The 16,380-nt window shown below is 48.2% G+C and overlaps 1 protein-coding gene across 1 annotated transcript in view; it reads right to left on the reverse strand.

The window, feature by feature from the left end:
- Positions 1-16,380, reverse strand: part of SYMPK (symplekin) — a 50,819-nt gene that overhangs the window by 27,739 nt on the left and 6,700 nt on the right. The window contains exons 2-9 of the mRNA XM_011975125.1: positions 13,004-13,120; positions 12,802-12,867; positions 11,073-11,126; positions 10,903-10,976; positions 7,370-7,496; positions 6,377-6,626; positions 2,373-2,543; positions 622-861 (exon numbers count right to left, since the gene is read on the reverse strand). Of these exons, the coding sequence (XP_011830515.1) occupies positions 622-861; positions 2,373-2,543; positions 6,377-6,626; positions 7,370-7,496; positions 10,903-10,976; positions 11,073-11,126; positions 12,802-12,867; positions 13,004-13,108 (1,087 nt within the window). The 5' untranslated portion in view covers positions 13,109-13,120. The remainder of the gene's footprint in view (positions 1-621; positions 862-2,372; positions 2,544-6,376; positions 6,627-7,369; positions 7,497-10,902; positions 10,977-11,072; positions 11,127-12,801; positions 12,868-13,003; positions 13,121-16,380) is intronic.

Consider the following 16,380-nt stretch of genomic DNA (forward strand, 5'->3'; position numbering starts at 1 on the left):
TGTCTCAGCCTCTGGAGTAGCTGGGATTACAGGCATGCACCACCATACCCAGCTAATTTTTGTATTATTAGTAGAGACAGGGTTTTCCATATTGGCCAGGCTGGTGTCGAACTCTTAACTTCAGGTGACTCATATGCCTTGGTCTCCAAAGTGCTCGGATTACAGGCATGAGCCACTGCGCCCAGCCTAATTCCTTATTTATGTATTTATGTATTTATTTATTTATTTTTGAGAGGGAGTCTCGCTCTGTTGCCCAGCCTGGAGTGCAGTGGTGCAATCTTGGCTCACTGCAAGCTCCACCTCCTGGGTTCATGCCATTCTCCTGCCTCAGCCTCCCGAGCAGCTGGGACTACAGGCACCCACCACCATGCCCAGCTAATTTTTGCATTTTTAGTAGAGACGGGGTTTCACCGTGTTAGCTAGGATGGTCTCGATCTCCTGACTCATGATCCACCCGCCTCGGCCTCCCAAAGTGCTGGGATTACAGGTTTGAGCCACTGTGCCTGGCCCACATAATATAATCTATAACATAATCTTAGTGAATATAAATTCAGCATAGTTTAAGGTAAATAATGAAACATTTCAGCATGGTCTGCCTGCCCCGCCCCACCAGCCCCTCACCCAGCTTCATCTTCTTGAGTGTGGAGTCCGAGTCATCGCGTGGCCGCTTGCGGGTGTCCTTGCTGCTCGGCATGTTGCGGGCGATCTCAGCCTGAGGTGTGCCCAGGTCCACCAGCAGGGTGGTGATCTGGGCCTGGAACTCCAAGGAGGCCGGGTGCTTCAGCACACTTAACAGGTGCAGCTTCAGATTCTTCCGCACGCTGCTCACCTGCGATTTGGCCAGCGTTGGGGGCAGGTTGGCTGTGAAGAAAGAGGCAGGAGCTGTGTCTTGTGGACAGATCTCATGGCATGCTGCCAGTCCTAATTCTCAACCCCAAACTTGGGCAGTGGTCTTGCAGGCATCTACTAGAAAAGCTCCTTCACCCTCATATCTAACATGTGGCTTTCCACCTTACAAGCTGATGCTTAAAATCCTGGGGGTCTCCATCAGTATCAATCTTAAAGAGAAAAACTCACCCTCTCTTTTAGTAAACACATACAGTTTCGTCTTCCTCCATCTCTGGTCTGGAAATTCACATATGCTTCGCTTGGGGAGGGTTATAATCACCACTTTCACCTCCAGAAACTCCCAACCGAACTGCTGCAACAGCTCACCGCTGGTCTCCCTGCTACTAGGATGACTTTCTAATGGTCACCCTGATAAGTGAGACTCCCCTGTTCCACAGGGAAAAAGGATGCCTGTAATTCTGCCTGCCTAGCATCCACTGCCCCTTCCTCAGCCAACAACACTCTCATTCTCCATTGAGGGAAACCCCCCTTCTCCAGTCTCCTTCCGAGTGGGCATGAGACCTGGGGCCAGTGAGAACGCCACATTCCCTCGGCCACTATTATTGGCTCAGAGATTGGCTCATAATCTCTGCTCAGCCAATCAGAAACAATGACCGTCAGCTCTTGGACTTCTGCTGGAATGGTTGGGAAGGAGACACTCTCTTTCCCATGGTGTTGCTAAGTGAACCGAATGGGAGCCATGAACTATGGGGGGCCATCTTTGCTACCCTAAGGAAAGGACCAGAGAGTGAAACTAAAATGGAGAAACAAGGAGCCGAGAGATGGAGAGACGCACATCCACGACCTGTACACCCCAGACTTCTCGGTTTTCATTTGTGCACAAAACAGAGAAAATAATATGAGTCTCTGTGTACCCATCACCATTTCGCTAATCTTAGAACATCTATCCTCCCTTTTGGTGGCAGGGGAGGACTGGAATATTTGAAAATATTTCACAGACATCATGTCATTGCACCCCCACATGCCTCAATATTAAAACCAGTCCTGAATCAAGTTTTTGTCACATGCCAAAAGATTCCTGTCTAATCTGGAGAATCTCAGGCCTGCCAGATGGATGACTAGCGCTCAGGGTCCACCACCAAGCTACATTTCTTCAAGAATGAGCAGGTTGAGGTCAGGTGCAGTGGCTCACGCCTGTAATCCCAGCACTTTGGGAGGTCGAGGCAGGCGAATCACGAGGTCAAGAGATCGAGACCACTCTGGCCAACATGGTGAAACCCCGTCTGTACTAAAAGTAAAAAAAAATCAGCTGGGTGTGGTGGTGCGTCCTATAATCCCAGCTACTTGGGAGGCTGAGGCAGGAGAATCGCTGGAACCCAGGAGGCAGAGGTTGCAATGAGCCAAGATTGCGCCACTGCACACCCCAGCCTGGTGACAGAGACTCCGTCTCAAAAAAAAAAAAAAACCCACAGAAAGAGTGGCCTGGCCAGTGAAGAGAAGGCAGGGGGAGAGCGTTGACCTACCATGCAGAGTTTCATAGGCCTGGATCACCTCAGACATGAACATGGGTCTCTGGCGGGCAATATTGGCGAGGGAGCCCAGCGCTGTTGTCAGGTTGATGGAAGAGATGGCAGGGTGCACCATGAACTTAAGCAGCTGCTCCAAGGCTGCCTTGCCCTCTTCCCATAGTACGTCTAAGAGACAGAGAGGAGAACTAGTCAGTGGGATCCTTTTTCCCAGGCCTCTGGAGACAGCAGCTTTTGGGACTAAAAGGAAGGACAGATCCTGGTACCTGGATGTCTATGAATGGCGGGAAAAACAGAAAATGTGGTAGTTGATTAGTTCTATGAGACTATTAATGAGTATAAAAATTTAGTTACAAGGGGCTGGGCGTGGAGGCTTATGCATGTAATTACAGCACTTTGGGAGGTCAAGGCAGGCGGATCACTTGACGTCAGGAGTTCAAGACCAGCCTGGCCAACATGGTAAAACCCCATCTCTACTAAAAGTACAAAAAATTAGCCCAGGCATGGAGGCCTGTGCCTGTAATCCCAGCTACTTTGGAGGCTGAGGCAGGAGAATCGCTTGAACCCAGGAGATGGAGGTTTCATTGAGCCGAGATCACACCACTGCACTCCAGCCTGAGCGACAGAGTGAGACACCATATTAAAAAAAAAAAAAAAATTTAGCTATAAAGATGTTCAAAGCATGGGTTTGCAATAGTGAAAGATTAGAATACATGTGTATATACACACAACTCAAAGTCCCTTGTGGCACCACTCCCCTCAATACAGTCCCCAAAATTAATGCTTAAAACTTTGGTGGGTATCTTTCCAGACTTTTCCTATACAGAAACATAATGAATGCCATATACACCTTTTTTTTGAGACAGAGTCTCGCTCTGTTGCCCAGGCTGGAGTGCGGTGGCGTGATCTTAGCTCACTGCAAGCTCTGCCTCCCGGGTTCATGCCATTCTCCTGCCTCAGCCTCCCGAGTAGCTGGGACTACAGGTGCCCGCCACCACGCCCGGCTAATTTTTTGTATTTTTAGTAGAGACGGGGTTTCACCGTGTTAGCCAGGATGGTCTCGATCTCCTGACCTCATGATCTGCCTGCCGCGGCCTCCCAAAGTGCTGGGATTACAGGCGCGAGCCCGTAATCTGGGCCCGGCCATATCTTTTTAACTGAAAAAATATTAATGGCTATATAGTAGGTGTAAATAATTATGGGATACATGAGATTTTGATACAGGCATGCAATGCATAATTATCACATCAGGGTAACTGGGGTATCCATCACAAGCATTTATCCGTTTTGTTAGACACAATCCAATTATACTATTTCAATTATTTTTAAATGTACGATTATTTTTCAGCATAGTTACCCCGTTGTGCTAACAAATACTAGATCTTTTTTTTCCCCCCCCGAGATGGGGTCTCACTCTGTCGCCCAGGGTGGAAAGCAGTGGCACGATCCCGGCTCACTGCAACCTCCGCCACCCAGACTGAGACCACAGGCACATGCCACCATGCCTGGCTATCAAATACGAGATCTTATTTGGTCTAACTATTTTTTTGTACCCATTAACCATTCCCACTTCCTCCCCAGCCACCCATAACGCTTTTCAGCCTCTGGTAACCATCATTCTACTGTCTGTCTCCATGAGTTCAACTGTTTTCATTTCTAGCTCTCACAAATAAGTGAGAACATGCAAAGCTGTCTTTCGCGCCTGGCTTATTTCACTTCATGACTTCTACTTCCATCCATGTTGTTACAAATGACAGGATCTCCTCTTTTTTATGGCTGAATAGTACTCAATTGTGTATGAGTACCACATTTTCTTTATTCATCTGTTGATAAACATTTAGTTTGCTCCAAAGTCTTGGCTATTGTGACTAGTGCTGCAATAAATATGGGAGTGCAGGTATCTTTTTGATACACTGATTTCCTTTATTTCGGGTACATATCTGGCAGTGGGATTGCTAGATCATATGGTAGCTCAATTTCAAATTTTCTGAGGAACCTCCAAACTCCAAACAATTTTTAGGCTGTAGTAAGTGACATTTCCACCAACAGCGTACAAGTGTTTCCTTTCTCCACATCCTCGCCAGCATTTGTTATGTTCCGTCTTTTTGATAAAAGTTACTTTAACTGGGGTGAGACGATATTTCATTGTAGTTTTGATTTGAATGCCACGTTATTTAAAATAGTGAATTAAAAATCTAAATGACCATCAAGAGAGCATTGCTTAGAAGAATGTAATGTAACTATACTATGGAATATGGTATAGCAACTGAACATGATTCTCATGGGGAAAGATGTCACTGACACTATTAAGTCAAAAAGGCTGTCAGACAATACATAAGAATAGCTAATATTTACAGAATGTTTACTATTCCAGCCATATTAATTCACCAAATGCTCATACCTACATCCTAAATTAGATGCCATAATGATCCCCAATTTACCAATGAGGAATCAGGCTCAGAGACAAGGGAAAATAGGCTACGTGTCAGACACAAGCTACTATACTTTAATGTCTCTCAGATGAAAACACAAAGCTTGGCCTCGTTTTTGCAAACAGAAAAGCAAACAAACTCAGACACTATGCATATACACATACAAATACCTACATCTGCACAGGAAAGATCTGGAAGGAAACAGCGTTTATCTCTGGAAAGCAGAACTGAAGGAGGGAACATTATTCCTTTATACTCACCCATATTGCTTGACACCAAGTGTATATATACTACGCTTTTTTGGAGACAGTCTCGTTCTGTCACCCAGGCTGAAGTGCAGTGGCACAATCTCGGCTCACTGCAACCTCTGCCTCCTGGGTTCAAGCGATTCTCATGCCTTAGTCTACCAAGTAGCTGGGATTACAGGTGCCCGCCACCATGCCTGGCTAATTTTTGTATTTTTAGTAGATAAGGGGTTTCACTATGTTGGCAGGGGTGGTCTCAAAACTCCTGACCTCAAGTGATCTGCCTGCCTCAGCCTCTCAAAATGCTGGGGCATGAGCCACCACGCCTGGCCTATGTTCTACTTTTATAATTTGCAGGTAAGAAAACCATAAAACTGCTAGGCGGGGTGGCTCATGCCTGTAATCCCAGCACTTTGGGAGGCCAAGGCAGGTGGATCACAAAGTCAGGAGTTTGAGACCAGCCTGGCCAATACGGTGAAACCCCGCCTCTACTAAAAATAATTTTTTTTTTTTTTTTTTTTTTTTTTTTTTTTTTTTTTGAGACGGAGTCTCGCTCTGTCGCCCAGGCTGGAGTGCAGTGGCCGGATCTCAGCTCACTGCAAGCTCCGCCTCCCGGGTTCCCGCCATTCTCCTGCCTCAGCCTCCCGAGTAGCTGGGACTACAGGCGCCCGCCACCTCGCCCGGCTAGTTTTTTGTATTTTTTAGTAGAGACAGGGTTTCACCGTGTTAGCCAGGATGGTCTCGATCTCCTGACTTTGTGATCTGCCCGTCTCGGCCTCCCAAAGTGCTGGGATTACAGGCTTGAGCCACCGCGCCCGGCCTACTAAAAATAATTTTTAAAAAAACTGGCTGAGTGTGGTGGCGGGCTCCTGTAGTCCTAGCTACTTGGGAGGCTGAGGCAGAAGAATCGCTGGAACCCAGGAGGCGGAGGTTGCAGTGAGTTAAGATTGTGCCACTGCACTTCAGCCTGGGCAACAAAGGAAGACTTCGACTCAAAAAAAAAAAAGAGAAAAGAAAACCATAAAACTAGTGCATTGATTGGCTCACACTCATGGAACTTCACTACAAACCTGTGAGAGTGGGACTACGCTATCGTCTCCAATTTACAAAAAGGAAAATGAGGCACAGAGACAAGCAACTCGCCCAAGTTCATGATGAGTAAGCAGTGCAGTTGGGATCTGAACCTCCATCAGGGCTCTTAGCGACTGCGCACACTGTTTCAGAAATTTAAAACCAAGGAAGACAAGGGGGAGAGAGGGAGGGGCGTGAAGGAGAGGAAACTGGTGCAGGGTTGTCAGGGGCAGCAGCTGAAGGAAGCACTCACTGTACTGGATGTAGGGGTGGTCACGAGGGATGCGGTCCAGGCTGATATCATGCTCCTGGCGTCGGGGTATCTCCGAGTCAGCCATGCGGGGTGACAGGGTGACAATGAGGCCCTCCACAAACTTGATGGCATGGGTGCGGATGCCGTCATTGTCGGAGTCCAACAGTAAGATGATGTCCCCCGCCATGGCAGATACCATGTCCCAGCAGGCCTCTTGCAGCTCGCTAATGACCCGTGACTTCACCATCCACTGCCAGCAGGCCAGGAAGGAATGGAAGGGACAAAAAGGTGAAGACAACGCATCAATCACCAACACCCTCCACCGATACGCAGAGAACCATGAATGATGAATACATTCATTTGGTTAACAGTTACTGAGTTCCAACTCTGCCCCAGCCCAGTGCTGGGTGATGCTGGAGACAGGACTGAGTAGTTGCCAGACCTTGCCCTGCCCTCATGGGGATGCAGACAGTGCACTCAGTGTGATGAAGGCGCACATTTTAAGGTAAAGGAGTAACAATGCTGACTTCACAAGGTGGTGGTGATTACATGGATTCATTCATTTTATTAATGCTAATGCACATCACACCATGGAGTGTTCTTTTCCTATCACACTCCATAATCAATAGTTATGTGATTCATTAATTAAGGTCTACCTCCCTCCTTGGGTTATGAGCACTGGGAAGGCAGTAAGCTGTCTTGGTCACTGCTGTGTCCCCAGCATCACTAGCCTAGCATCACAGAGGACATGCTCTACTGTCCAGGGAATGTCTACTGAGTGAATAAATGGATGGTCAATGGAAGGACCAGAAGTTAAATGCAACTTCCTGACCCAAGAGACAACATTAGCTCTCTCTGTTATCTGCTCCCACAGAACAGCAGCACATCTTGCTCATAAAGAGTATGCTCGGATGCTGGTTTTGAACCCCAACATATTAGTCTGTCAACAAGACCTATCAGGCAGGATGGTCCTGCGTGGGAAGGCACTCTCACCTGCAGGGCCACCTTGTAAAGTTGGGTCATGGTGAGGATGGCCTTCTTCACCACGTTCACATTCTCATCCCTCAAGAGCATGTTGAGGTTTGCAATGAGTTTCAGCAGCAACTCAATGTCTCGCTTGCTGGGGGATGGAGAAAAAAGGGGTGAGGTCAAGGTGTGGTCTTAGAGCAGGTGGGAGGAGCCTGAGGTTCAGGAGGGAAGGGAAATCAGGGGCCTGTCTCAGGGGACAGGAATGGCACATTCAGAAACTGGGAATGGTGCCTAGCGCCTCCAGACTGAGCTGTCCCTGAACCTCTATCTAGACTGGTCCTGCAACCCCAACTCCTTTGCTCTCTCAGGGGCCTGCTGTTCACAGAAGGGACAGTAGGGGTAGACAACTGTGTGAACTGGGACAAGTGACTTCACCTAATTTAGAATAATAGTATCTATCTCAATTGTTTATGCAATTTTTTGGGAAAATTGCATCAATACACGTAAAGTGCTTAGAAGAGTGCCTGACATGCAGAAAGCCTTCAGTAAACACCAGCCATGGCTACTTTAAAGCACTTTGTTTTCTGTAATCACGAGTTTTGCTTGCCTCAGTCCGAGGGTTCAAAAAGTGGGGACCCTTTCCTAGCTTAGCAATAACCCCAGCAGGGTCATTTTCGTTGAAGAAAAAAATGAAGGGCCTCCAATAAATGTTTGTTCAATGAATAAACAGGAGCTCAGTACAGAATTTTCACAGCATATATTACAATCTGAAATATTAATTAAATCAGTCAAAAAATATGAAACTTAGCTGTCAGCTACATGAAGGTAGGAATAATATGCTTTTGCTCACCGCTATGCTACAGTCTAACACGGATGCCTGGTACAACAGCAGTCACATGGTACATATTTGCTGAATGGACTTTTTACAAATTCAGAAAATTTATCATGAATTCTCCCAGTAAATGGGAAGATAGGGTATTTGGGCTCTGGCATTGCAGACATGAGTTAAAATCCCAGCCTTGGCCAGGTGCGGTGGCTCATACCTGTAATCCTAGCACTTTGAGAGGCTGAGGCAGGTGGGTCACCTAATGTCAGGAGTTTGAGACCAGCCTGACCAACATAGTGAAATCCCATCTCTACTAAAAATACAAAATTAGCCGGGCCTGGTGGCGGGCGCCTGTAACTCCAGTTACTTGGCAGGCTGAGGCAGGAGAATCGCTTGAACCTGGGTGGTGGAGGTTGCAATGAGCCGAGATTGCGCCATTGCACTCCAGCCTGGGCAACAAGAGCAAAATTCCATCTCAAAACAAAAACAAAAACAAAACAACAACAACAACAAACAAAATTAGCTGGGTGTGGTGGCAGGCACCTGTAATCTCAGCTACTCGGGGGGCTGAGGCAGGACAATCACTTGACTCAGGAGGCAGAGGTTGCAGTGAGCCGAGATTGCGCCACTGCACTCCAGTCTGGGTGACAGAGTGAGATTCCATCTCAAAAAAATAATAAATAAATAAAATCCCAGCCTTGCAGCATTCTGGCTGTATGACCTTAAGAAAATTCACTTCACCTCTCTGAGCCTGTCTTCTCTTCAGTTAAAGGGTCAAACAACTGATCCATAGTACTATGAATAACGAAGCTGCTCAAGCATTTAGTACAATGCGTTACAAACAGAGATATTTAATACACAGCAGCTATTCTACTTCCTCTCAGTCACAAAGCATCCAGTAAATGTTTAATGAACAAATGAGTAAGTGACCAGCTTGAACAAGTCACTTTACCATTCTAAGCCTGTTTCCCTTTCTGTAAATAGAGGATAACCACAGTATCCATCGAGGCTGCCATAAAGATTACGAGGATAACACGGGAAAGGATCTAATACAGCGTAGGGCACAGTACGCGTTCACGTGGTGACCGTTATGTTCCACTCATTCACGTGTGCAACAAATACGTAGTCGGCCCCTACTAGGTGACAACATTGCTCCAGGCAGGTAGTGGGGACAAAGTGGTGAGCAAGACAGAAAAAGTCAAGCCCTGTCCTCAAAGAGCTGGTATTTTGCGGGAAGAATCAAGGTCATTTCAATGAGTGAGGAACACTGTAACGAACACTGAAGACGGGGTGCCCGAGACGTGGGGCTGCATGGGAGTGGGCAGGAAGGGCTTTCTGAGGAAGAGACCTGAGGGAAGGGAGGGGGTGAGCCAGGCGGCAACCTGGGGACGAGGGTCCCTAGCAGGCACAGCAAGCAGACAGGTTGCGAAATCCAACAGTGACTTCTGAGGAGCAGGGGAGACAGGGCCAGGAGTGAGATGAAGCCCAGGTGAGGGTTTGGGTTTCCACCTAAGTAAGCTGATGAGCCAGTTGGGGTCTGAGAGCAGGGGTGAGCCAAGATTGATTTACATTTAACAGCATCACTCTGGCTGCCGTGTACAAGAGGAGAAGTGGGAAATGAGTACAGTGATTCCTCTCTGGAGAATGAAATGCTTTGGAACTAGATTGTGAATATGCTAAATGCCACTAACTTGTTCGGTTTAAAACAGCTGATTTTTGCTGGGCGCAGTGGCTCATATCTGTAATCCCAGCACTCTGGGAGGCCAACGTGGGCCAATTACTTGAGGTCACGAGTTCGAGACTGGCCTGGCCAACATGGCAAAACCCCATCTTTAATAAAAATACAAAAATTATCCAGGCATGGTGGCGGGCACCTGTAATCCCAGCTACTCAGGAGGCTGAGGCACAAGAATCTCTTGAGCCTGGGAGGTGGAGGTTATAACGAGCCAAGATCGCGCCACTGCACTCCAGCCTGGACAACAGAGCAAAACTCAGTCTCAAAAAAAAAAAAAAAAAAAAGGGCAGGGCGCAGTGGCTCACGCCTGTAGTCCCAACACTTTGGGAGGCCGAGTCGGTTGGATCACGAGGTTAGGAGATCGAGACCAGCCTGGCCAACACGGGGAAACCCCGTCTCTACTAAAAATTCAAAAATAAACTGGGCGTGGTGGTGCGTGCCTGTAATCCCAGCTACTTGGGAGGCTGAGGCAGGAGAATCGCTTGAACCCGGAAGTAGGAGGTTGCAGTGAGCCGAGATTGCGCCACGGCACTCCAGCCTAGACAACAGTTGAGCAAGACTCCATCTCAAAAAAAAAAAAAAAAAAGATTAAAAAAAAGCTAGTTTTGTTATATGAATTTAACTAAAAAGAAAAAGAAGCAAGGGAGCCAGAGAGAGACCACCGAAGTCGTCAGGTAGGCGGGAAGGGTGGCCTGGGCCTGTGTAGTGGTAGAGTAAACAATTGACAAATGGTCAGATGCTGCAGATATTCTCAAAGTGGAGCCCACAGTCCTTAGTGACGATGTAGATGTGAAGTGTGGAAGAACCAGAGGAATCACAGATGACCCCAGGGTTTCGATCTTACTAAGTATTTACTGGGGAATCAGTGTGCAAGAGAGAGAGAAAGGGTCTGGGAAGCAGAGGGCCGGCCTCTCAGTGGTGGCCTCCAGGCCAGGCCAGGAGCTGAAGGCTGCCTCCAGTGAGAATGCTCCCGGGGCTCCCTGCCTCACCCCATACCATGCCTCCTCGATGAAGCCGATGACAAATTTTCGCACTTCGATTGACTTGTCTGCTTGGAATGCGATGATCTCCTGCCAATGTCAGAGAGAAAGCGGATCAGGGCTACACTAGGATCCACATCCCGTTTCCCGTACACCACACCCCTTTATCTTCTGTCAGTCACTCACGTCCAGGAAGTTGTCCAGTAGTGTGGGGTCTTTGTTGATGATCAGCTCCTGGACCTGGAAGGAGAGTGGGGGTGGGGAGGAAGAATAACCATATAAAACCAGGGGCCAACTAATACAGACAGGAGAGTAGAGGGGAAGACAGCAGAGGGCTAGGCAGCAGATACACTCATCTCAATGCCTGGCTCTGCTGCTCCCTACCAAGGGTGCTATGCCCTGGGCATGGTCTCTGACACTCAGTTTGCTCATCTATAAAATAAGACTCTTAAACATCAACTCAAAAGGGATATCAGGAGGCCAGAATGAGATCCTACAAGGCACAGGTCCTGGTAGATAGTGAGGACATGACACAGGAGGGGGCTGAATAAAAGAGGGAAATGCCCCAGGGCTCAGGCCTTCCTAAGGTTTGGCCTCCTTCCACCTGTCCATCAGTTCTCCCCACTCTCCTGCTTCTGCTCCCCAGTTCGCATTGCCATGATTCAGCAAACATCTTCACAGTGAGAACCCAACTCCTGAAGCCCTTGTGCTGGCCAGACTCTTTGGAATAAGCCCTTCTCATGGACATCTTCCAATAAGCAAAGAGCTGGCACAGGACCTGGCTGCTACAACTCAAGCTACTATTGCTAAACGGCCTCATGACCACCCATGGGGGAGGCACCAGGTACATCCACTCCACCTCGGAGGTGGGGCTACTCCACAAGGCTACACGCTGATCAAGGAGCCAAACGGGTTATCACACAGGCATGCTAACCTCGCCAGTCTCTAAACTCCAACTCCTGCTCTGAACCATGCCCAGCCTAAAGTGCCCCATGTTGTCTTCTGCCTTTGCACACACTTCTTTGTCCTCAGCTTGACATGCTCTCCCTCTCTCAGCTCGGCACAGTGGCTCGTGCCTGTAATCCCAAGCACTTTGTGGGGCCAAGGTGGGTGGACCACTTGAGCTCAGAAGTTTGAGACCAGCCTGGTCAACATGGTGAAACATGTCTCTACTAAAACCACAAAAATTAGCCAGGCATGGTGGCAGGTGCCTATAATCCCAGCTACTCAGGAGGTTGAGTCAGGAGAATCGCTTGAACCAGGGAGGCAGGAGTTGCAGTGAGCAGGGATCATGCCATGGCACTTCAGCCTGGGCAACACAGCAAGACTCTGTCTCAAAATAAATAAATAAAAGAGATGCTCTGTCTCTCTAATTTGGTATACTTCTCTCCTTTTATCCTCCAGGATTTGGTTCAAAAGTCCTCCCTAACTCCTCATCCCTAGGCTGGATCAGGATCTCCCTCTGGGCTCCCAGAGCCCACCTGGGATTCCTTCTCCATCCCAGCCCTGCCCATATGGGTCATCATTGTCTGGTGACAGGCATGTCTGCCCCACCTTCAGGCACCTTCTCTGACTGGACACTGGCAGAGAAGAAATGCAATGATGAAGAGTGTAGGATTTGGAGCTGGAATCCAGGATTCAAGTACTAGTTCAGCCAGTTCCCAGCAGAGTGACCTTGGGCTAATGATTTAAGCCCTGGGGTCTGCCTCTTTCTGTATAAAACAGGGATGAAATTACCCTGCCTTACAGAGCTTTCATGAGAACTAGAAGAGCAGAGGCCTGCACTGAGCACTGTGGCCGGCACACACTGTGTGTGTAAATTTAGACACTGGTGTTACTGCTAGTGTCTTCTTTCTCAGGTTCCCAGCCTCCTCCCTTTCACCTGCTCAGCCCAGGATGCCCCCGGGGCTCTCACCTGTTTGAGTACTGTGATCTTTGAGTCATTGGTGATCAGTGCCGCCTGGTTCAGAAGATCCACCACCTGGAAGGAAGGGAAGGGGCAGGGGATAGTGCCAGCCCAGTCCAGCCCCCTCGGCACTCCCAGGGCTCTGCCACCTAAGATTGTCCAAAGCCAGGGGCTGTGCTTCCTCATTCCAAGCCCTGCCCGCCACACTCACCCTCTCTGAGGTGGTCATGCCATCGATTCCCGGCCCCTCCTCTTGAGTGAAAAACTGTGATGCCACACTCCGGCGGGTGACGCTGTCCCCACTGCCACTCGCCATGGCTGCCGTCAGCTTGTCCCTGGGAAAGAAGAAGATGGATCAACCTCAGGGGACCAGCAGATGGGCTGGGCTAGATTGTCACCCGAACATCTACAAAGGGCTCAACCCTCCTTCCCAGCCTGTTCCTCCCCAGTAAAGCTTTCTGAAGTCCCTCTCCCCTCCAGGCTCTGTCTCTGGCTTATGTATGTGTGCATGGGGGCTGCAACTTGGGGAAGACTGACATCTCCCAAGGCAGAGCCAAAAGTCTAAGCCTCACCTCTAGTGCTTTACACAGAGTGGGCCAACCACAAACACCTGCTGAACGATGGCCCACATGAATGTGCAACAGCCACCTTACAGGTCTCCGTGCTTCCCTTCTCTCCACCTGGGATATGCTCTGGACTGGGCACCAGAGCGAACTTTTTTTTTTGAGACGAAGTCGTGCTCTGTCACCTAGGTTGGAGTGTGGTGGTGCGATCTCAGCTCACTGCAACCTCCGCCTCCCAGGTTCAAGTGATTCTGCTGCCTCAGCCTCCCAAGTAACTGGGATTACAGGCACATGCCACCACGCCCAGCTAATTTTTGTATTTTCAGTAGAGACGGGGTTTCACCATGTTGGCCAGGCTGGTCTCAAACTCCTGACCTCAGGTGTTCCACCTGCCTCAGCCTCCCAAAGTGCTGGGATTCTAGGCATGAACCACAGTGCCTGGCCCAGAGCAAACTTTCAAAAACATAGCTCTGAGGAATACCAGGCACACAGTCTGGCACATAGTAGGCACTCAATACATCATAAAAGGCCTGCTTCAATAAATTATGTTTCAGCCACTCTCTGGAACACTATGAAGTTGTTTTTAAAAGGGAGGAAGGGGGCTTTTAGGCATCTAACACAGTCACACTGGCAAAATTATGGAATGATTAACATGGCAGGATATATCAATTACACAGCTATTCAGAATAGCAAAAGACGAGGCCGGGCGCGGTGGCTCAAGCCTGTAATCCCAGCACTTTGGGAGGCCGAGACAGGTGGATCACGAGGTCAGGAGATCGAGACCATCCTGGCTAACACGGTGAAACCCCGTCTCTACTAAAAAATACAAAAATACTAGCCGGGCGCGGTGGCGGGCGCCTGTAGTCCCAGCTACTCGGGAGGCTGAGGCAGGAGAATGGCGTGAACCTGGGAGGTGGAGCTTGCAGTGAGCTGAGATCACGCCACCGCACTCCAGCCTGGGGGACAGAGCGAGACTCCGTCTCAAAAAAAAATAAAAAATAAAAAAATAATAGCAAAAGACGAGAAGCAATCCCAATGTCCTCAAACAGGGAGACTGGCTGAAAAACACAGTTATACACATATATAATCAAAGACCACGGGACTCCAACACTTGTGAAAAAAAGTGAAAAAGAAAATATATAAATATAAATTTATATTACAAGGAAAAAAACAGACTATGAAACTGTAACAAGAAAGGAAAAAAACAAAAAAAATGAGAACAGTCTCTAGACACTGATAGAGACTGCATATATTAAATGAAAACAAGCAAAGCTGAAGACAGTGTCGACTATATGTTTCTATTTTACAAAAAAAAAGAAAAATGTGGCCAGGTGCAGTGGCTCATGCCCGTAATCCCAGCACTTTGGGAGGCTGAGGCAGGCAGATCGCTTGAGCCTAGGAGTTGGAGAGCAGCCTGGGCAACATGGTGTAACCCTGTCTCTCCAGAAAATACAAAAATTAGCTGGGCATGGTGGCGCGCCTGGTAGTCCCAGCTACTCAGGGAGGTGAAGGCAGAGGCTGTAGTGAGCCAAAATCGGGTCACTGCACAGTGAGACCTTGTCTCAAAAAAAAAAAAAAAAGCCAAAAACATATATATGCTAAAAAAGAAAAAAAATCTGAAAGGATAAACCAAAAACCAGCAGAGGAAACAGGGTAAAAAAAATTGGTGAGGCTGAGCGCCCTGGCTCATGCCTGTAGTCCCAGCACTTTGGAAGGCCGAAACTGGCAGATCGTCTGAGGTCAGGAGTTTGAGATCAGCCTGGCCAACATGGTGAAACCCCATCTCTAGTAAAAATACAACAATTAGCTGCGCCTGTAATCCCAGCTATTCGGGAGGCTGAGGCAGAAGAATAGCTTGAACTCAGGAGGCGGAGGGGTGCAGTGAGCTGAGATCGTGCCACTGCACTCCTCCAGTCTGGGCCAGAGAGACAGATTACATCACAAAAAAAAAAAAAAAAAAAAAATGGTGAATCTCAATATATTAATATATTATCATGAAAAGATGTCCCTGACAGCCTGTTGCATCAGAGGACAATACATGTAGTTCAAGTCATTTTTGTCAAGTATGTGTTCATGCATACACAGAATGACCTGAGGCAAGACACTGAACTTCTCTGGCTCTCAGTTTCTTCTTCTAGAAAACAGGGATAGTAACAGGGCTTACCTCCCAAGACTATTTTGAGGATTAAATGAGTTAGTATACATAGTAAACATTGGCTAAGTATACTATTATTTTTATGTACATTGCAAAAGATCTGAAGGTTATTGCATAAACTGTTAATAACAATTACGATAATTAATAATAATTTGGCCAGCTCACACCTTTAATCCTAGGACTTTGGGAGGCTAAGGTGGGAGGATCAATTGAGCTCAGGAGGTGGAGGCTGCAGTGAGCTGTGATCCCTACCACTGCATTCCAGCCTGTGGATAGAGCTACACTCTGTCTCAAAAACAAACAGGCCAGGTGCCGTGGCTCACACCTGTAATTCCAGCACTTTGGGAGGCCGAGGCAGGCAGAACACCTGAGGCCAGGAGTTCGAGACCAGACTGGCCAACATGAAGAAACATCATCCCTACTAAAAATACACAAAGTAGCCAGGCATGGTGGCACATACCTATAATCCCACCTATTTTGGAGGCTGAGGCAGGAGAATCACTTGAACCTGAGAGGCAGAGGTAGTGAGCTGAAATCACGCCACCGCACTCCACCCTGGGCAAGAGAGCGAGACTGTCTCAAAAACAAAACAAGGCCGGGCGCGGTGGCTCACAACTGTAATCCCAGCACTTGGGAGGGCAAGGCGGTTGGATCGCTGAGGTCAGGAGATTGAGACCATCCTGGCTAACATGGTGAAACCCCGTCTCTATTAAAAATACAAAAAAGGCCGGGCACGGTGGCTCAAGCCTGTAATCCCAGCACTTTGGGAGGCCGAGACAGGTGGATCACGAGGTCAGAAGATCGAGACCATCCTGGCGAACACGGTGAAACCCTGTCTCTACTAAAAAAATACAAAAAACTAGCCGGGCG

This window comes from Mandrillus leucophaeus, unplaced genomic scaffold, assembly GCF_000951045.1.
Source record: "Mandrillus leucophaeus isolate KB7577 unplaced genomic scaffold, Mleu.le_1.0 Scaffold151, whole genome shotgun sequence".
Taxonomy (NCBI): domain Eukaryota; kingdom Metazoa; phylum Chordata; class Mammalia; order Primates; family Cercopithecidae; genus Mandrillus; species Mandrillus leucophaeus.